The sequence below is a fragment of the Acipenser ruthenus genome, chromosome 15, assembly GCF_902713425.1.
Source record: "Acipenser ruthenus chromosome 15, fAciRut3.2 maternal haplotype, whole genome shotgun sequence".
Taxonomy (NCBI): Eukaryota; Metazoa; Chordata; class Actinopteri; order Acipenseriformes; family Acipenseridae; genus Acipenser; species Acipenser ruthenus.
In genome coordinates, this window is record NC_081203.1 from 4,689,586 (window position 1) to 4,711,637 (window position 22,052).

At 41.1% G+C, this 22,052-nt stretch overlaps 1 protein-coding gene across 6 annotated transcripts; it reads left to right on the forward strand.

Moving 5' to 3' along the window:
* The first annotated feature begins 385 nt into the window (after nt 1–385).
* Nucleotides 386–20,695, forward strand: LOC117964711 (snRNA-activating protein complex subunit 4-like). 6 transcript variants are annotated; one of them, XM_034909166.2, is made up of 28 exons: nt 386–710; nt 1,359–1,515; nt 2,047–2,087; nt 2,613–2,745; nt 3,593–3,627; nt 4,015–4,161; nt 4,381–4,506; nt 4,908–4,986; nt 5,151–5,232; nt 5,511–5,612; nt 5,803–5,875; nt 6,986–7,150; nt 7,722–7,872; nt 7,997–8,103; nt 9,534–9,628; nt 11,281–11,375; nt 12,146–12,231; nt 12,504–13,028; nt 13,302–13,391; nt 14,059–14,212; nt 14,534–14,604; nt 14,834–14,890; nt 15,680–15,727; nt 16,468–16,506; nt 16,961–16,982; nt 17,396–19,278; nt 19,683–19,811; nt 20,172–20,695. In XM_034909166.2, the coding sequence occupies exons 2-27, from the start codon at nt 1,371–1,373 to the stop codon at nt 19,788–19,790; spliced, it is 4,659 nt and encodes a 1,552-aa protein (XP_034765057.2). In that variant the 5' UTR covers nt 386–710; nt 1,359–1,370; the 3' UTR covers nt 19,791–19,811; nt 20,172–20,695. The 6 variants fall into 6 exon arrangements, with proteins under 6 accessions (XP_034765057.2, XP_034765056.2, XP_058842921.1 ...); XM_034909165.2 differs by having other exon boundaries at nt 1,362–1,515; nt 2,044–2,087; XM_034909164.2 differs by having other exon boundaries at nt 387–710; nt 2,044–2,087.
* Nucleotides 20,696–22,052: the final 1,357 nt, after the last annotated feature.

A 22,052-nucleotide genomic window follows, 5' to 3' on the forward strand; every position in this document is an offset into this window, starting at 1 on the left:
ACATGGCATGTGGTCTGAAAGCATAACATATTATTCCACGGTATATGGCATATTACAGATTTTTTGGTAGATTTTTTTCACCCCTTCCCTCTAAAAGAAAAAACGGAATGAAACAGCATACACGAGCAACAATTGAAATATTCAATGGGCTGTGTATTTGCTCACACAACTTTTAACTCCTTTGTTTTAGTTTTTAGACTGTGCCCTCCACGTTTTGAATAACGTGGCATGTGTATACAGTCTGTAATGTACACCACTCGTCCTTAAAAACGAAATTAATTTGTTTCGGATATTTTCTCGCACTGAATAATTACCGTCATTCCACCTTAAAAATGTCAGACGGGCTAATTGTAAACACAAAGACGGAAGTCCCATCACCATGGGATTGTGGGTGCTGAAACTGAATAATTTTTAGAATATAACTTTGCCTTTCTAAATGTGCTACAAGTACAAAATTAAAATTACAAAAAAATGTTAATGTTAAACTGAAAATCGCCTGTCTATTCCTATTGAATATAGTGTAACATGCTTTTAAGAAACCTGATCGCAGCAGTGCACCACGGGTAATATGCTAATACGATACCAGAACTGCGCTACTACCTTTGCAGCAACAAAAAACGTTTCCAAGTCGTTCATGTTTAGCATAGGATAAGTGAATGGGATATTTAAAAAGTAATCAACAGACTTGCCAAATGTTATGAAAATAAAATGTAAGTATGCAACTATATCACCGAGGCATGCAGCAAGCAAACGCGATGGTGTTCAATTTGAAATAATAATAATATTTTTTTTAAAATGTCTTTTTATATTCTATATAAAAAGTGGTTAATTGCATTTTGAAGTGTTACCCATCCGATATTGTTTAACTAAGTATCAATCTGTTTTTCTTCTGTATCACATTATGATGGTTCTGTGCAGCAACATAGTCCTTGTTGCAAGCATGTTGGTTACCAGACGTCCCGGGTAAACTTTTTTTTTTTTTTTCGTATGAACCTGTAGCCGTGTACTCGGTAAGTTAACAGCAGAGTCATTTATTAGGGTTTAGCTCCACAAACAGCTAATGAGTTTATTTGTTTAATAATTTTGATTGTTTTTAATACTTCCTGTTTAATTGCTAATTGTTTTTTTTTTTTTGGTTTTTTTTTTTGTACATTTAACATGTTTTGGTCAGATGATGGGAATAAGACTCCTATTGCACAGCAGTTTCACCCATTCCAGTTTTTAGTACAACAAGCTTGATTAGCCACAGTGTTTAGGTAACAAGCTCAGGTGTGTCTTAAAGTAAAACCGAATGGATCGAAGTACTATGCAGTGGGAGTCTTATTTCCATCCCTGTTGCTACTTTGTCTTCTCTCCAGTAGCTGTGGGCAATGGCAAGTGGAGCTCTGAATGCGGAAAGGGATAGGATCCAGAGGGAGATTGAGGAGCTGGAGAGAAATCTGGGTCTGGCTGCTGCTGCTTCTACTGACGTTTCATTTTCTGAGTCAGAAAATGAGGGTTCAGAGTTGGAGCAAGGTACTATTTGAACCTGTTCCCTCCCTTGTGTAGCTCAAAAGTCATAGGCAGAGACTTGACTATTGGAGAAGCCTAGAACTTAGATAGTTTGGATAAAATCAGCAGATGGTTCAGGATCACCATCTCAGAATGCGATGATATGTTCAAGGCTTTCTCATGAACCCATGCAATAAGCATATACCGGTGTCCTGTTTAAAAAAAAAAAAAAAGGTTCTTAAGCCATAGTTTCACAGTTTAACAGTGACATGGGGTAAAATGATTCGCATAAAAAATAGCAGACTGAGGCATACATACAATGCCGTACAATGGACACAACACTGCTGTGCAAGGCTGAAATATCAAATGTGTGTAATAAACAACCCGTGTGCCTTGCAATCGGTCATGCTTACCTTCGTAGCCGAGAATCACAAGGGTGTTCCTACCCAGTGCCTGAAGCCTTTCTTCAGAGTTCACTGTGCAGGCATGGCAGAGCTGTAGAAATTGCTAATTCACTTTGTAATCTGTGTGTCATTTTTGTGTTTTTATTAGCAGATGAAGGTACAGATGGTGGTGCACAGCCTCCGATTGGTATGGTAAGGGTTCTCAATGGCCTTATTGTTGTCTTTCCCAGCTGCAGAGGGCAAATCGAGCATCAGTTAGGCTTTGTTCAATAGTATGTTCCATCCAGTACTGCAGAAAGTCATATTTTTTGGTCCATTCTAAGGCTGTCCTAATTTTACTTACACTAAATTGTCATGACTCCTGTGCTATAGATCACTTGCTCTCCAGTGGTCTAGATGCATTCCCACCTTGTGACCTACAGCACAGGAAGTGATTAGATACCATCAATTTGTAGCACTTGTTAATAAATCCCACTAGATATTGTAGAAACCTTGTATGATCTTAATTGTTTAATAGTCTAGACTTTTGAGTCAGGTGCAGGTTGGATGTTGATCTGCTTCACAGGAAGTGGATTTATAATGTTGTTGCAGGATATATGGGCAAAGTAAAAACGAAGTCTGGGAAGCTAAACAATACATAACAAAATATAACTGTATCCCTTGAGGGAGTTGAAATGGCTAATATACTAAAAATGCTGTGACCATTTTCTTTCTAAGTCTGCTGCGGAGCTGTCTGCTGAGAGAGAGAAAATCCAGAGAGAAATCGAGGAGCTGGAGCGCAGTTTGGGTCCTGCAGCTGCCTGCATGGATGTGTCCCCTCTCGGGTCACAGGAAGAGGATTCCGAGGAAGGTATTTTACAGATATAGACCACTACAGATTTTAACACAGTTTCAGTATTTAAAAATAAAAAAAAGAACCACAGGCTGGGGTCCCCAAGTGGCTCACCTAGTAAAAGCACGACAGCAGGGTGAGTCATACAGTCAGGGGAGCGCAGGTTCACGTCCTGGCTGTGCGAAGTCACCAGTCTGTGCTGGGGATTCCAGAGGGAACATCACATTGGCGATGGCACTTCCGCGGGTTAGGGAGGCAAAACAGTCAGGGGCTCCTCATGCCACTACAGCGGACCCTACCAGCCAGGCGCCCAGAGAGCTCAGTGCTGACGTCTACAGGGCTGGCTGGTGTCCGCCAGCTGACATCCGCTCTTGAGTTCCTGGGTGAAAAAAAGGAAACTGGCTTGGTTGTTGGGATCGGAGGATGCCCACAGAACCTGCAGTTCTCCTGTGTGGGGAATTGCTGTGGTGAGGGGAAATAATAATTAGATATTCTAAATAAAAAAGAAACAATAAAGAACTACAGGCTGGTTTAAAGTGTTGTGTAAGTAGAGATTTAGACCACTGACAGTGGAATATTCAGTTGGGACACATTTAAATATTTATTAACCAAGCTGACTAAAATACACACAAAGTTAATGAATGACCCATATTCAGTTTAAAAACCTTGTTCTTCTTTTACCCTTTTTGAAAATGACTGTTAGGTCTGCATAACAAAAAATGTAGGGTACTGTTTGTTTAATTCTGCATGACCAATTTAATGTTCCTGTGATTTAATGTAGCCGAGACAATGCCTAACAATGTAATCCACCATATGAAGCTGTTATAAAAGCAAGGTAAGAGCAAGGGTTTCTTCTGTGTTTTAGATGAAGAGGCTGATGGTCGTTTTGTGATGGACATGGTGAGTGGTCAGAGCGCTTTACTTTTCTCTTTATTGAAATTCTCAAAGAGTCGAGGGGTTTAAAGTGTCAAATCTTTAAAGTTACTGTAACAATGATCTTAAAGGTATTTTATCCAGGGCTTTAAAGTTTTGTTTTCCCTTATAAAAAGTTTACCACAGTGCTTTTATCCTGCTACAAGACTAATAGACGTGGACTTTTTCCATGCAAGTCTAGGGACGGAAGTGAAACCCCCAATGTATAACAGTTTGATCCAGTTTGTACTGTGTGAGTCTAATTGTCCATCTGTGGTAGGGGGCGGGTGAGACTAAGGTCAGTTGTGAAGCAGGAATGGCAGCTGTGTCACACACTACTGCTTTAACCAATCCCCTGTGCGTGTCTGTGCCCAGGGGGGTGCAGATGGAGAGGAGGAAGAAGACCTGGGGCTTCCTGAAGACAGTGAGACCTGTCTGCAGATCAACCTGGTGTACCAGGAGGTGATCGAGGAGAAGCTGCAGGAGCTGGAGGTGCTGCTGGCTGAGAACAGAGAGCAGCAGGTCAGAGAGACACGCAGGGCAGCTAAAACTGAGTTCACCTTCTCAGGAGGTGCGCTTTAGCATTGGAACTTGACATAAGCCAACTGGTGCAAAGGTTTTAAACACAGAGAAAAACATGTTTTGTAGTCTTAAAATCACAGATCTGTACACACCAATTGGTGCTTCATACAGCTCTAAAGACTTGACATGTTGTAAATATCTCCCTCTTCATCCCCACAGAATGAAATCCTCTCCCAGCTGTCTGTTTCACAGGCTGACAAGACAGACGGAACCAAGCTGCCACCATCCAACCAGTTTTTAGGGCACTTCTTGAAACCATATTTTAAGGATAAGACGACTGGCCTTGTAAGTGAACATTGTTCTGTTTTAGATTCAGCTGAACAGCTCTGTTTCTAGGTTTCAAAATCCATTCTCTCCTTTAGTTTGTTTTGCTGTTATCACTGCCCCCCTTGTATTGCGCTGAGAATTTTTTTTTTTTTCAAATTACAACTGCTGCTTTGCTGTGGTTCAGATTGCAGCTAGCTTGTACCAGGAAATAGCAGCAACTTCATAGCTGTCTTTGAAATATCTGCAAGGGAAAATCGAAGTGAAAAATACGGGCAAAGCACTGAAATATATTAAGCAGAAGAAAATGGAGACTAGGGATAATACTGCATCTAGTGTCGTGAGCAGTCCATTAAAACAGTACCAACAATAAAAGAAGGTGGTTAAATTCTATGCATTTTGCCCCTTTCTTTGTATCCCAGGGTCCACCTCCTAATCCAGATACAAGGGAGAAGATGGCTCAAGGAATTAAGTCCTTTGAAGATCTTGGGGTGAGAAAATGTAAGTTTCCAATAGGATGTTTTACTGCTGTCAGATTTGATGTGTCTTATATAAGGTTGGACCATACATGATGTCCCCTACAGCTGGACTGCAGTATAAAGACATGGGCATTACAGGGTTGATGACTTAGAAGGCTCTTGCTAATTAAATGTGCTTCCTTGCAGGGAAAAGCTGGGAGAAGGCCTTGCTGCGTTCATCGGTGGTAAGCGACAGCTTGAGGCGTTTGCTGCAGCCAAAATTATCAAGGTAAGCTTACTGGAGTATTTATACAGTGCGTTGTAAAAAGACAGATGCATGTATACATACAGATTTGTTTGTACTGAGTTCTGGTCTAACAAGGATGTATAGCCTCGCTAGCTGTTTCTTGTATAATTTTCTGGCAGCACTCAGTGAGTTGCCTACCTATATGGTATAAACATTCTGAACAGCATAGGAATTTCATAATCAGCTACTTCAGTTTCTGGCCCATACAGGCCCTAATGGGAGGAGATCGGTGTAACGTATTGCTTTCTTTGTCTTTTAAGGGTTGAATATTTGACCCAGAAAATGGAAAAGGCCAACGGAATGGAGAAACAGATCCTTGAAAAGCAGATCAGTCAAACAGAGAAGGAAATCGAAGACATCAGGTACGCTGTCAGTGTTTGTTTCTTCACTGATAACTATAACATCTTCACAATGTTCTAGTTCAGGACAGGTGACATTCATTTACAACCCAGGTGTAAATACATTTAGATAAAATGCACAAAAGATGATTGTGTGTACTGCATGTTGATCCTCTTCATGGTCCATCTGTCTTTCTTTTTTTTTTTTTAATAGCCGGATGCCTGATGATGAGTTGATTGGGAATCGCGAACAAGAACATGACTGGGAAAAGATTTCAAATATTGATGTAAGTACAGGATCAGCTGCATCATGTAAATACATTATACAGGGTCTAAAACTGTGCTTTCCTTCGCCCCTGGGTTTACTCTTGGACTAAGCAACTAGTTGCTTGAAAAGTTGCAAAACCAAGTTGCTACTGCAACAATATTATTCAAACAGACATCCGTACTACCCCCCTCCACACACATCTGCCACCTGATTCTATGCCGTGGGCAGTTTAAATAGCAAACCACATGGAAGACAGCCATGTGCAAGAGGTTAACACTTAAGTATTTAAGTAGGTATGCACTTTGGCTAACGAGTTCAGCTCTTTTCTGGTGCTGTTCTTACAGTTGTACTTACAAATTTAGGTAGATCCTTGCCCTTCTCCATCAGTTATGCAATTGGTCTCAAGTAGCCAACATCCGCACTGTAGAGAAATGTGATGCTCATGTACACCAAGGTGACCAGCGACTGGAGTGATCTTATGTGATGTTGAATTATGTATAGAAGGTAAACATGTCTAGTGGAAATGACTGAGTGTATGAAAGATAAGTTCAATGGTTTTGACAGATGTATTATACAGAGAATATATATGTACTGACCTATGTTTAACCTATGGTAACATAAGGTGATGGCTGGGTGATCAACATAATGACCTGTTTTGATGGAAATTGGTTTATGACCAATTTCATAAGAACAGATAAAGGGGAATAGAAGGGTAGTTATATAGACAACCCAGAGTTAAGATTCTGACCACCTCCAGATCTCCTATCCACGACCTGAAGGAGTCATACACCGTCACCACCCAGTAGGAAAAGGTAACTTGGCCATTATCTTAAATCTGCTGTTTGATGCTAGTGACTGCCTTACATAACTGAATGTAAGTTTAAGACATGTATGTTTGTTCTTTTGGAGTCAAAGTAAATGTAATCTTGGTAAAGTTTCAATTATGAGACATTTGAGTCTCAATTGTGCTGTATTGATAATCATTGATAATGACAGTAACAGAATTCATGTTGTAATGTTCAGAAGCTGAACAGCCCTGCAGCACCCGCTTCCTCTTGAGAAGGGGATAGGGGTGGCCCGGGATTCACTGAGTGCTTCACTGCCTCTTTGCCCTGCTCTCCCCCTGCAGTTTGAAGGCTTGTGCAAACCAGAAGAGCTGAGGAAGTACTGGCAGAACCACCTGCACATGGAGATCAACAAGAAGAAGTGGAGCGATGAGGAGCTTGAGAGGCTGAAGGAGATCGCAGCCAATCACAACCACACCAACTGGGATAAGATTGCTGAGGAGCTGGGGGTACTCTCCTTTGCATTAGCCATTCATTCATCTTTATTGCTTCTGCAAGTATTAGGATCAGGAGAATTGACTACAAGCATTAGACCTAAAGGCTGTTTTTAATGTGGTCAACCCTCAATTGCCCGTAGTACAAGTGTGTACAATGTTAATAGTATGCAGTATAGTGCAATTGATACCAAAATACTGTAAAAATCTCAATGCCCGCTGCGTCTGTTTATGCCCTCTGCGTCTGCGATTGTAGTAGCGAAGTAGCGCTAAGTTTAGCAATGAGAACAAACAGTAACAGACTTTGGGTTAAAGGTTAATCGGAAGACATTCTGCCCATCGTTTATTATTATTATTATTATTATTATTATTATTATTTATTTGGCAGACAACTTTATCCAAGGCATTAAATTCGCTCAAGTTGCTTTTATAATACATTGGAATATGCCTGACTTTAACCCTTGATATAGCCAGGATTTGCTTATCACCGGAGAGGAGTGAGCAAATGCTTTGCTCCTTAAATCAGAAGTGGATAAACTCAGTTTACCCTCGACTGCACCACTGAGTTTATCTATTGCCTTTGCAGACAAACCGGAGACCCTTCATGTGCCTGCAGATGTACCAGTTGTTCATTAACACAGAGCTGAAAAAGAAGTACTTTACTAAGGAAGAGGATCAGGTGCTGACGGAGCTGGTGGAAAAAATGAGAATCGGCTCTCACATCCCGTACACCAAAAGTAAGGCTGGCCTTTCCGGGTGCACCTGGAAACAGGAGTTCTCTCAGGTCAAGTGACGAGGATTTGATTGAGCATGGTAAAAGAGACCTGCAATGATTTCTAATGGCTGACCATTGTGTTTCAGTTTCCTATTTCATGGAGGGAAGAGAAGCGGCGCAGCTCATCCATCGCTATACGCATAGTTGTGATCCGGCTCTGAAGAGGGGGCCGTGGTCAAGTGAGGAAGATGCGGTCAGTTTAATTCCTGTGCAGTTTTTTTCCTTAACAGTGTGGCGGTGGTCTTGAGGCTGGGGAGTCTCTATTGCCTCGTTCCCACTGCCTTTCCCCAGGTATAGCTGAGCTGGAGGGTGTTTTCTTTTTTTTTTTTTTTAATTTAGTCATCGGCAGTGGTTTTTACCCCGGTTTTCTCCCCAATTTTGAATTATTATTTTTATCCCGGTTCACCGCTGCAACCCCCCGGCGACTCAGGAAACGGAGGCTGAAACACGCGTCCTCTGAAACGTGCTCCTGCCAATCCGTCGTGGCCTAAGCCCTCCCTACCCGGGTGGCGCTCGGCCAATTGTGCGCCGCCCCCTAGGAACCCCCGGTGACGGTCGGCAGTCACATAGCCTGGATTCGAACCTGCGATCTCCAGGCTATAGGGTGCTTTACTGGATGCACCACTCGGGAGCCCCCGGAGGGTGCACCTCAGACAGTACAGTATCTCATACCCAACGGGGCCAAACTGTGCTGTACGGAAGTACGTCATCGAAAGGCGTGTGCTAAAGAGACAAACTGTTTTGAATAATAGCGGTACCCAACAAAATGAACTGGAACGCAGAGATCCATCTTTAACTACACCTCGTCCAGACCGTCCAGCTGTAGCTGGGAAAGCACTGAAAACGAGGCCCATGTCTGCCTGTACTATATATACCTATACACGATCAATAAGATGTCTGCATACAATCCACCACCACAACATCTCCTTTGTATGTGTCAGTAAGGCAGAGCCTGTGGTCCGGGGGTGAGCCTCAGCTAGTCTCCAAAACAAATCAGGCAGCTGCATCTACCCATTCCCATCCAAAACAAACCATTACAATGGAAACAAACAGGGCTAGATTCTTTAAGCTGTTTACTCCAATGCACACTGTTCAGATGTTTGAGTTGTTCATTTATGGCTTGGTAACTTTTATTTTGTTGTATTGTTTCCTTTCTGGGCTAATGATGATTTGGAGTAAGTGCTATCCCGTGGTGTTATTTGCAAATGCAGGATTTTTTTGCCCAAAATAAAAGTTATCTTAACAAAAATATCTAAAGTACTGTCTATAGCTTGTAGTATAAATAAACACCTGTATGATTTTGGTCCAAACTGCTGGTGGAAAAATTCCTGAGCACCAAGGAGAGACAATAGGAATCACTGCTGTGAGGCAATGGATAAGTGGCTACTGCCTACTTAGAAAGATGGATTCAGTCATTTCCTATATTATTAATATATAATATCCATTATATCCAAGTGCAGTGGTCAAATTACTTCAAGCAACAATCTCTAAACAACAAAACCTTTCACGTTTTAAAACATCTTTAAAACTTATTCGCTGTACACCTCTTTGGAAAAACACATGTATAAACTAGTACAAAAGCACTTGTTTGTTTGTGCTTCACTTGTCTTTTCTATTCTCTAGTTGTTAATAAAAGCAGTTGCTGAGTACGGCCCTCGGGAGTGGTGGAAAATTCAAGCAAAGGTCCCAGGAAGAACCGATGCACAGTGCAGAGACAGGTGAATAAGTTTATTAAAATAGATTTCAACCAGCAGTGTGTAGCGTGACTGTCCGCACAAAAAATAGGGAAGCGCTAGTACACCCTTTATAAAGAGGCTTGGACTCCAGCGGTTAAAGAAGGGGGCTTGTTATCAGGAGGTTCCAGGTTCAATCTCACCTCAGCCACTGACTCACTGTGTGTGACCCTAAGCAAGTCACTGAACCCCCTTGTGCTCCGTCCTTTGGATGAGATGTAAAACCGAGGTCCTATTGGAAGTGACTCTGCAGCAGCAGTTGTGATGCATAGTTCACCCCCAAGTCCCTCCAAGTCGCTTTGGATAAAAGCTAAATGGCTGTGTATATATATATATATATATATATATATATATATATATATATATATATATATATACACATATATACAGTACTGTGCAAAAGTTTTAGGCAGGTGTGAAAAAATGCTGTAAAGTAAGAATGCTTTCAAAAATAGACATGTTAATAGATTATATTTATCAATTAACTAAATGCAAAGTGAGTGAACAGAAGAAAAATCTAAATCAAATCCATATTTGGTGTGACCACCCTTTGCCTTCAAAACAGCATCAATTCTTCTAGGTACACTTGCACAAAGTCAGGGATTTTGTAGGCATATAGTCAGGTGTATGATTAAACAATTATACCAAACAGGTGCTAATGATCATCAATTCAATATGTACAACTATGCACGAAAACACAGGAACTGGGGTGCAGAAAAATGGCAGCAGGTGCTCTGGACTGATGAGTTAAAATTTGAAATATTTGGCTGTAGCAGAAGGCAGTTTGTTCGCCGAAGGGCTGGAGAGCGGTACACGAATGAGTGTCTGCAGGCAACAGTGAAGCATGGTGGAGGTTCCTTGCAAGTTTGGGGCTGCATTTCTGCAAATGGAGTTGGGGATTTGGTCAGAATTAATGGTCTCCTCAATGCTGAAAAGTACAGGCAGATACTTATCCATCATGCAATACCATCAGGGAGGCATCTGATTGGCCCCAAATGTATTCTGCAGCATGACAACGACCCCAAACATACAGCGAAAGTCATTAAGAACTATCTTCAGCGTAAAGAAGAACAAGGAGTCCTGGAAGTGATGGTATGGCCCCCACAGAGCCCTGATCTCAACATCATCAAGTCTGTCTGGGATTACATGAAGAGAGAGAAGCAACTGAGGCTGCCTAAATCCACAGAAGAACTGTGGATAGTCCTCCAAGATGTTTGGGCCAACCTACCTGCCGAGTTCCTTCAAAAACTGTGTGCAAGTGTACCTAGAAGAATTGATGCTGTTTTGAAGGCAAAGGGTGGTCACACCAAATATTGATTTGATGTAGATTTTTCTTCTGTTCACTCACTTTGCATTTTGTTAATCGATAAATATAAACTATTAACATGTCTATTTTTGAAAGCATTCTTACTTTACAGCATTTTTTCACACCTGCCTAAAACTTTTGCACAGTACTGTATATAATATATATATAAAATAATGACTAAATAATAAAAGTAGTTTACCCTGTTTATTATTACCATACCTCACTGTACTGATGCTTTACCGTACTTTCACTATGCTTTATTACACTTTTAAAAGGGAACGGGACGAGTTTGGGAACAAACAGCTTAATGAACAGTGACTTTCTTTCCCAGGTATATGAATTGCCTGAGTGAAGATGTTAAGAAAGGGAAATGGTGCTCAGAAGAGGAGACTTTGTTCATTGACCTGGTTAATAAGCATGGAGTCGGTAAGAAATATAGAAAAGCAATTTGCACTGTTTTTATGGGGGGGGAGTGATGACCCTACTGGTGAACCCACTGCTTCCAAACCATTATACTGCAAGCATGTTGTACTTTTCTTTGATGGAGTCAATGGCATTCTCTTCTGGCTGTGTGTGACAGGATAGCGGCGAGACAGAGGCTCAGAAGCCAAGAAGCTGCAGTTTGAGAGCCAAAGCGGACATTTAATAAACAAAATAACACCAAATACAAACAAAAAGGGCACAAGAGCCAAAATAAAGGGTTAAACAAAACACAACAACGTAGGCTGGGCATTCGCCTTCACTATATTACAAAAATGAAAATGTGCAGAAACACAGTGTCCACTCACCACACTCCTCCTGCCAAATTGAGTCCTGGGCTCTCCTTTTGTGATGTGGCTCCCAGTTAGCACTTAAACATTCAATTAAGGAGCAGCCACATTGTCACTTGTTTTTGGCAGGGACAGGAATTAACCCCTTCCCTGCCGACCATCACCAAAACACCATAAAACACTTGTTTATTGAATTCAGAATGTTTGTGCAGTGGCAGTCAATCAGAATGACCTTTGGCAATCCAATTAGTAATAGATTACACATTTTTATAAAGAGTATTCAGTAGGTTGCGCTTTGACAGCCGATACCAGTTTTGTAATTACCATAGTTTCAGAAACTAGTGTTTGAAAAAAATCTGTAATATCACTGCCTGGGTTTCATTTACATATAACCATTGCTTTTGTATGTTTTGCTTTAATTTGTAGGCCGTTGGGCGAAAATAGCCTCAGAGATTCCCAACCGGACAGACTCACAGTGTCTACATAAATGGAACACCCTGACAAAACCAAAAGTGAGGGCTCCCTCTTTTCATAGTATTTAAGAACACCATTACAGCGGACCAAAAATCCAGTGTAGTTTTATCTGTTTCAGTATTAATGGCCAATAAAAACACTAACACTAGTATATATATATATATATATATATATATATAATAACTCAAAAGAGTAAACTTCCCAACGTTTCAGTATGTTTAACATACCTTTGTCAAGGGAAAGTGTGTTTGAAAACAAAAAGTGTCGGAGCTATTGGTTAGTTTACTTTTTTGTATTTCTTCTGTTTTAGAAGAGAAGACAGAAGTTAAAGGAAGTCAGATCGTCGAGATTAGGGAGAAAGAGAATTAAGAACATAGGTAAGCTGAAGAGGAAGGCGTCTCTGCTGAAGAAGGACATGCTATCGAGCTCTGACTCCGAGGAGATGGAGCTGTCAGACAGCGTTGAGGAGGGGTCGGGCACCGAGAACGATGACGACTCAGAGTCAGAGTCGGAGGAGGAGGAGAAGGAGGAGTACACCATGCCCAGTATTGACCTGTGGATCCCTGTCGGCCCTGATATTCCTGAGCTCCCCAGGTCTAAACGGCCTGCTAGAAAGAGAGCACCCACACCCACCCCCACCGCTCCTTTGAACCCTGATGCAGCGCTCCCCAGCCCCGAAGCTCAAGCCCAGAGCGGACCGGCAGATCGCAGGAAGAACATGGTTCCACCCCGTAGCACCGCTGTCGCTTCTGAACGCAGTACCGTGCTCAAAGGCCCGGGATATCTCGCAAACCGCAACCTGAACAGCAGCAGCCCTGCTGAACTGACCACCACGGTAACTGCTTTCCATTCCCAAGTGATTTCAGACACACCACAGAATAATACTAACCTAATGTGTTGTGACTAGAGTGGATATGATATTTATTTAATTATTAATTTATTCATTCATTCATTCATTCATTCATTCATTCATTCATTCATTTATTGTGAACAATAAGATTTATTCGTTGAACAACGTATGGAGAGGATTATTATTATTATTATTTTATTTTTATTTTTTTTCAATATATTATTCATATGTATTTATTGATTTCATTTATTATTACAGGTTTCCCAAACAGGAAATAAAATATTGAAGTTGACCTTTACAGAAGTGAGGAAGCTACTGAGACCTAAAAGTAAACTCCAGGAAAAGACGGTAAATACTGTCTACTGTTGACTGTTTATTACAAATACAATAATGTATGGGGTAGAATATATTATCACACAAAGATATGTGTCTCAAGTTGGTTTTGGGTAATAATGCAAATTAAGCTGCCGACCAGACGGCGTCATGATGTAGGAATGTGTATATTATATTTTTTACACTCACCTGCGTATGTGCATGAAGATTACAGGGATATATATATATATTTTAATGTAGCGTTCTGTTTCCGTGGCAACATAGAATATATTCTAGTACCTCGTTTCCACTGCATTTCCCCAGGTATAGCTGTGCTGGCCGGTCTGGGTGAGGTGTAGCTGGAGGGTGTTCCCACTAACGCTCGGCTGTCCCTCAGCTACACCTCTGACAGTACAGTTTCGTGTCTCATACGCAACGGGGCCAGACTGTGCAGTTAGGAAGTACGCCGTCAAAAGACGTGTGCTAAAGAGACAAGCTGTTTTGAACAATGGTGTTTTTCCATAGCGTTTCTGTAATTGCGTGAAGAAACCTCATTAATAAGTCGACTGACAGTGGAAATGAGGCATAATTGTATTGATGAACAGTGGTATTTTAAATATTTACAGTAGTCCATTTTGCCTTGTTTGCTGGTACCTTGACAGACATTGCCTCTTTTAACCCGTGCTCTGAATTTGCTTTTCAGGGGAAGAAGAAGAAAGGTGTGGAGAAACAGAAAACCACCAGAGCTTTTGTCTCCCACCTGCAAAGCAATAACCTGAACCAAAAGCTTATGATGGCGGTAACTCCCTGGATGGAGAACGTTTTAATGCCCAAAGGCAGGTGTAAGCGCACTGAAGGTATGTGCATCGTCCTTAACGTTAAGATATGTAGAGGATACACCATGAACCGTTATGGAATAGTGTAGTTATTCCATGAATGAGGATGGCTAGGTTGCCTCCAGCCACACAGCCATCCTGAGGGAAATCTGTTTTATATAGCAAGCACAATGTATGGAAAAGAAAGTGTGTTTATATCTAATTGATCTATTCCAACAGAGGGCGCCCCATCCTTGTCCCGTTCAATGTAGCGTCTGACACTACTGTAGCAAATACCATTTTGCAATTGGTTGCAGTTTTAATAAAAGCCTACTACTTATCTGTTTTTGTTGGTTTGTTTAGCTGATGTCATTAGAGAGAGAGCTGAGAAAATTGGTCTTGCCACCACACCAGTGTTTACTCTGTTTATTACAGTGAGTGTTTTTTTGTTATTTTTTTATTACGCTATAATAATTGCTTTCTTCATCTTATCAATGCATGGGTAGTCTCTTTAGCTGCATTCTCACGCCTGTCGCTAGCTCACTTGTTTTTATATTGTGTGGGATCTGTTCTCACAGTGTTGGGTTCAGGTTAGGGTGAGTCTAAACCTAGCTAGAAGATTTAAAAGACAGAACTTTAACCTTGCTTCTCTCCCTGACTCAGATGTTTCAGATTGACGCAGAAGGCTGTAGGAAGGTCATCGAGGAGAGAGCGAAAAGGGTAAGAGAAGTGCGGAAGCAACAAAACGCATCTTGTTTACTGCCATACGATGGCACCCGTCTTGAAACTGTAACACAGTATAAATACCTTGGTTTAGGGCTTGAATGAGTGCTACATTTTGAATAGCATATTGAACATCGGGTACACAAATGTTAAACTTGGCTTTCTATACAGACACAGGCAGTGTTTCTCTCTCTGATCATTTTTGATTGGCAAACCTAAAGATATTACCTTTAATAGACTGTCCTGATTCAGTATACAGAAGTACATCACATACAGTTCTGACAGAGTTGGTTCCCATTTACAATAGTGCTGCAAGATGTGCACTAAATGCAAATTACAACCAGCACCACTGTACTTTCTATGAAACACTCTGTTAGAGACATGTAGCTGCATGTTTAAATAACGTACCTGTAATTTTTCTTTTCATTGTTAACATCCTGACAACTTTTTACACTTCAAACTTTAAAGTCTGTTTTCAAAGCTCTTTTCAAAATGTCTGCTCTAGTGCACTGGGGTTTGAGATGTGTCCTCTTGAAGCAGACTTTAAAGTTAGAAGTGTAAAAGATTGTCAGGATGTTAACAATGAATAAAAACATTACAGTTGTTGCAACACGTGGGGACGTGTAACGCTATATTTTCTTTAAGATCAAATGCTGTGCCTTCTTTTAAAATCCCTGCACTGAGCTCTGATATGGGCCAGCATAACTAAAGTATATGAGACCCCTCATCTTTGGAATTCATCTCTTTCAAGTTTAACATTGCTCCTCTCCCTGACTCGTGTTTCAGTTTAACGCAGAACGCTGTAAGAAGGTCGGCCAGGACAGAGCAAAAAGGGTAAGAGAAGTAACAAACTGTACTGGACACGTGCTGGACTGTATGTGTACATGCATACCTGCATACGATACAGACTGTTCAATTAGTATGTGAACGCCACAGTGTTTACATACTCAAAAGTAAATCCATTTACATACAGTAGTCCCTCACTAAACCGGCCATGTCGGGAGGCAGACAGGTTGTCAGAAATAAAGACATTTATAGTGCTCAGTTTATTTTATATGTCTAAATCATTACGAAGAAATAACATGAATGTGTTCTCAGTAGATATTATATTATGTAAAAATATGAATCTGTACAGTAGTAAAATCAAATGAATAACTAGTGCACTTTCTTTTTACTTTAGCCTATAGGTTACTGGTAACACAAAGTAAATCCTGCTGCTGCATTGTACACATTGTTGCACAATGCAAAAATAATAGAAGACTATTTCAAATTGAAACTTTTATTTGACTGTAGCTTACATAGTACACAGTTAACACAAAATAGGTAATGGTGCCGCATTGACATATTCTCACACCAAACAGTACATATACTGCACACACTTTGCAAAAGCAGTTAAAGACTTCAAATTCAGAATTGTAAAGATTGTAGTGCACGTCTTGGACTGCATTCTCGCGCCTGTCGCTAGCTCATTGGTCATTGGTCCAGTTTATATTGCGTGGGATCTGTTCTCACAGTGTTGGGTTCAGGTTAGGGTGAATGTGGGTCCAAACCTAACTCCCTGATTCATGTTTTAGATTGAGACAGAAGGCTGCATTCAGGACAGAACTAGAAGGGTAAGAGAAGTAACAACATGCATCTCTGGGCATATACTGAACTGTATATATGGGTACATGCATACCTGCATACACTAGACATTGTTCAATTTGTATGTGAACGCATGGGAGCACATCATTATAAAACAGTAGTCTTAGATGCTGCGCTCTGATTGTAACGCCCACTCACACGTTTATGAAGTTTAACACTGTTAATTTACACAATCATTTTTTAGTTTTGCCATTCTTTTCCCATGCTCATACTATGCATTTACTACAGTCGCTCATATATGCTTTAACCTACCTTGGTATTTATAGTGCTTACCTATGCTTTACCAGGGTTTCTATAATATTACAGAATTTGGAATTTAGAGATGCAAAGAAGATTTATGTCTCGTATATAATTGGCTGCAATTCATAGCAGGACTCCGTACAGTTTAAATTGATATGTATGTCATTATTTTCTTGTTTACAGGGGACCCCTAATTATAACTCAGGTATGTCACCACCCCAAGCTTCATGACTATGTGGAATCTTTAAGAGCATTTCATTAGATTCTTTTCAAATATCAGTAACACATTGTGTAAAAAGTATTGTGAATTCATTCATTCTTTACTTTATACGAGTTCAAACCGAAGCCATTAAAAAATAGCGTTAATAAAAGTTCTTAGCTAAGTAATGTGAAGTTCCCAAATAGTCATTTAGGCATTGTATGTGGCAGGTTACATTTTTAATGAAGGTTCTGGCCTACAAGTTAAGGAAAGAAAGGTTTGGTTTTGTATAAAACCTTATATTATTATTATTTTTATTTATTTATTTATTTATTTATTTTTTTTAAATGAACAGTTGTTTACCGTACAGGGGGTGGTTCATGACTGGTCATGTTGTTGTTGTTATTGTTGTTTTTCAGTCCAGAATAACAGTGGGCCACTGATACGTCCCACGGCCAGTAGCGTGAGAACGGTGGCTCAGGTATTGTATGAAAAACGATTAAAGGAGGCCAGGATGAAGAAGAGAGCCGCTCCTCATACTAGCATCCTTCTCATGCCCAGTATGATCGTGCCTCAGACAGTGGTTATCCAGCAGCCTTTGATACAGGTCACTCCTGAGCAGCACAATCCTTCTCCAGTCATTCCCACTGAGGTCACAGCTGAAAAGCCCAATGCCTCTGGAGGAGGGGAGACAGGGAAGACAGCAGGTGATAAACCTGCAAAAATACCACCAAGAAAGAGACAGAGAACAAGCAAGACCAAACATCCAGAGGGTGACTCGAGCACCCATTCCACAAACCCCATCCAGATACCTGCCTCAAATACTGTTTCTTCAAACCCCATCCAGATACGTGCCTCAAATACTGTTTCATCAAACCCCATCCAGATACCTGACTCAAATACTGTTTCATCAAACCCCATCCAGATACCTGCCTCAAATACTGTTTCTTCAAACCCCATCCAGATACCTGACTCAAATACTGTTTCATCAAACCCCATCCAGATACCTGCCTCAAATACTGTTTCTTCAAACCCCATCCAGATACCTGGAGCTGCGCCCTCCCCTATGACCATCAGCTGGATATTGACCCCACAAGGTCTAGTTCCTGTCGCTACCCAAGCCCCAATAGCAATGCAGGCCCAGAATGCACCCCAGTCCCCAGTCGTGGTGCCTCTGAACCAGCAGGCTACTCAGCAAAGCTTAGCTACTGACACTCCAAAGAGACAACCAAATATTGCCAGCAGCACAACAAGCCCAGCACTGCCTAAAGCTTCCGGAGCCAAAGTTAATCCAGTCGTATGCTCTGCTGCCCCTGGAAGCATCACCAACGTAGTCACTGCTGCTGGGCAGGTACTAAATCCTGTGTCTCTGGTTTCCACTCCCTCAATTTACCCTTTACCGACCAGTTCTGCAGTGGGCACTGCCACAGTGCAGACTTGTGGAACAATCCCGTCTAGTCCTGGACAAATTCAGATCAATAGGTCTGCAGTAACAGGCTTGGTTCAGCCAAACTTTCAAGTGAGACCACTTTTGTCTAATCTACAAGGGTTCAGATTGGTCAGGGTGGTGTGGCCCACTGGCCAGGGAACTGTCAGCAATCTTCCAGCAAGAACTGGGTTCCCCTCCAACCAAGTCCAGCAAGTATCTACAGCCCAGTCAGCACAAATACCTGTGAGGGTGGTTCAGCAGCCACATCCGTCAGGTTTGCCAGCCTCCCAAACTCCAGCTGTAGCCAACTCGTCTTGCTGCCCCCCAGGTTCTCCGAATGCTTCCACCGCTAAGGCTAATAAAATCAGTGTGGACCTGAACCTGATGTTCCAGGAAGATGAGGCTTTGGTGAAAGAATGGCTCAGGAGGAAAGGAGGTGTCCGTCTGCCTAAGCTGAATGTGGCGCTTCCCTATCTGCCTCCTTCGGTCTTCAACTTGACAGCGCTATTGCAACTCCTTGGACAGAAAAAGTCCTTGGAGGAAAAGGCCTCGATTCTCGTCTCTGGGGCAGGACATGAAGACGGCAGGTCGGAGACCCAGGTGGATGCTATTAGAAGCTTAGTTGCAGAAAAGCTGGATAACAACCCGGCTTACCTTCTCCTCAAAGCACGGTTCCTGGCGTGTTTCACTCTCCCAGCGTTTCTAGCAACCGTCCCTCCTGTGAGTGCCTCAACTACTGCCCCAGAGTTCCTGGACGGCACTGACTTTAAGACTAAAAGCCAAGACAGACGGGGTGCAGGTCCAGCTAAAAGTCCTAGACCACAGGGACCCATGGAAGGCTGTTTAGAAACGGCTCCATCCAACATAAATGAGGTGAGATTTCTTAGATCTCTTACACAAGTGTACTGCTGTGCACCCTGGTAAAAACATAGCAAAGTGTAGTGCAGCATGGATAAGAACAGCTCTCTGTGGTAAAACACCCAATCCTTGGCCTCCCTTTGTAAGGGTGTCTGACACGGTGTCCAGTTCCAAAGTGTCTGCTGGTTTTGTGATGTGAACATTGTCAGATTCAAACAGTCAACATTAGTGCTTTACCACCTACATTACCAAATGCTCATAAGTTCCAAGATGCTGAGACTTCAGGATATATTGGAATCGTGGCCTTTTAATGTTACTTAATACTCGGCTCAGAAGATTCCATACCAGCAAGTGATCACATGTGCCAGTGATTTCCTAAATCATTAGGGGTGCTAATGAACTCGCTGTGTGTTTTGCAGGAAAGCACTGGAGAAAGTTCATCTCTCCTGGGGTCCGATGGAGTGGTGGCAAGCGAATTCATCGGGATGAGGACAAGAAGAAGTACCCGCTTAAAAAAAAGAATGTAGAAAAAGAAGATGGTTTACAAGGTTGATTTCAAAACTTTTTTTTGTTCTTTTTTTTCAGAAATAGGAAGTGGATAGCAATTGTCCGTCAAGATTTCCCATGATTCATTGATTGCAGGTTCCATGAACCAACAAAGATGCTCTGTAATTCTAGTAATATATTCTTCTTTAACTTTCATATAAATGATATTTAATTGTGAAAATACAGTCCTACTCATAATCATATAAAAATAGCCTGAACAACTTAAATGAACGCATAAGCGGAAAAACTGGTCTACTTGTCTCCATTTCTTTTTACCTCAGAATTCATGGTTCAGTGTTATGGGTGATAGAAGATAGCTTTTAATACTGGCAGAGTACTAATCAAAATCACTCTTTTGACAGACATGAAGAGAGTCCTATGAAGTAAGATACAAAGAGCCGTAAACATTGAAGCACTGTTGGAATTGGTCACTTTGTGCTTTTTGTTTTTTGTGTAAGCTGACTTTTTACTGTTTGTTGTTTAAAATCTGTTAGTGGATTTCAGTATTGGCATCAGAGGTGTTGATGTTTTGAGTCATTTTCCTGAGCAATGCTCAATTATATCATAAATCGATTCAAGTTTGTGGACATGTTAAAAACAGTATTACATTTGAGAAAAATAATACTGGATCATATATTTGTGCATGTAAAATAAGATTATTAAAAAGTATCCAACTGCATACACCAAAACATGAAATTCTGTCAAGTGTGTGCAGATAACTATTGGTAATATATATATATATATGTTTTTTTCAGAAAACACAAATAAATATTTTGTTGTAAAATAAAGAGCATACCCTGAACAAAATAAGTTATTGTAAAAAAAAAATAATAATAATAATTTAAAATGCTAACAATATTGCGTATTGACATCTGGAACATTTAAATGTTTGAATAAAATTCTTTATTACATTAAAAATATACTTGTCTTCAATTTTAAAATCCTCGCAGATGCAAAATAATGACACCATCTGAATTCCTAAGGCCAGATGTCCACTATTTTCTTTATTTTAAGTTTCCAGATGGTGAGCTCAACCCACGTTAAGCCACTGACTCATTTGTGACCTTTCAGAAAATGACTTCCCTTGTGCGTCAATGACTGGAGGACTAGACAGAAAGAAGACCTCACAGGAAATATTCTGTATAGACAACCTGGGTTAAGCCTTCAGTGAAAGTACTTAACATAAAACATAACCTGACCCACACTTGAAGGTGTGCACTTCATAGTGGCAAAAGGGCAGAGTAGAGCTTTGAGACAGGACAGAAGCCCTGCTGCTGTAAATATGTGTGTGTGTGGGGGGGGGGGGGGTGGGAATGTAAGGTTGGCAGGTATGTGGTTAAATCTATCCCTGCCAGTAATCTCAGGTGTGGCCATTCGCCAAGTAGTACTAACTGAGGAGTGGCCACATGTATAGAAGGAAGGAGAAATCCTTTGTCTGGTGGAGGGTGTGGGTGTGTGTGTGCGTGTGCGTGTGCGTGTGTGCGTGTATGGGGGTGGATGGATGGATGGATGTATAGTGAAGGCTAATGCCCAGCCTACAGTACATATTGTTTTGTTTAACCTTTTATTTTGGCCCTTGTGCCTGTTTTTGATTAATGTGTGTAACAGCGCTTCACTGCAGCTTCTGTCTCTTGAGTCTCTAATTCCTGTCAACTGACTTCTGGGCCCACATCGCTATTCTGTCAAAAACATCCTTTTAAAACTAAAACTTTAACGGACGGAAGTGTTGCAGAGTTCATTTGACACCAGGAGAAGTGGCATCACGTGATTTATCACATAAGAAAGGGTCCCTGCAGGAATGAGTTAATCCACATGTTTTTGTCTTTACAAATTGGCTGATGTGTATTCCATTACAGAAGGGGTGCTCCTCTGTATAGAAGAACTAAATCATTTTGACCGAGCATGTCACAAAATGATCAAAATATTTTGAATTCTCCATTCACCATTCTTAATGAGCAGGAGACGTACAATATTATATTTGCTATGGTCCAAATCTTCAAATTGTTGGAGATCACCGCCTTTGTCTGTACAGTGTGGATGAATCTGGTAATTCAGTGTCTGCTGAGACACGAGTATTGGAAAGGGAGCTATAGTACTCTCTGAGACCAAGAAGGTCTCATTTCCATTGGGTAAGAGCTGAGTTCTACTCCATTCCACATGATATTTCTAGTACGAAACCACCACATGCCACTCCTATCATCTCCCTCAGTTCTTTCTTAAAGAATTTGTGTGATCTTATACTG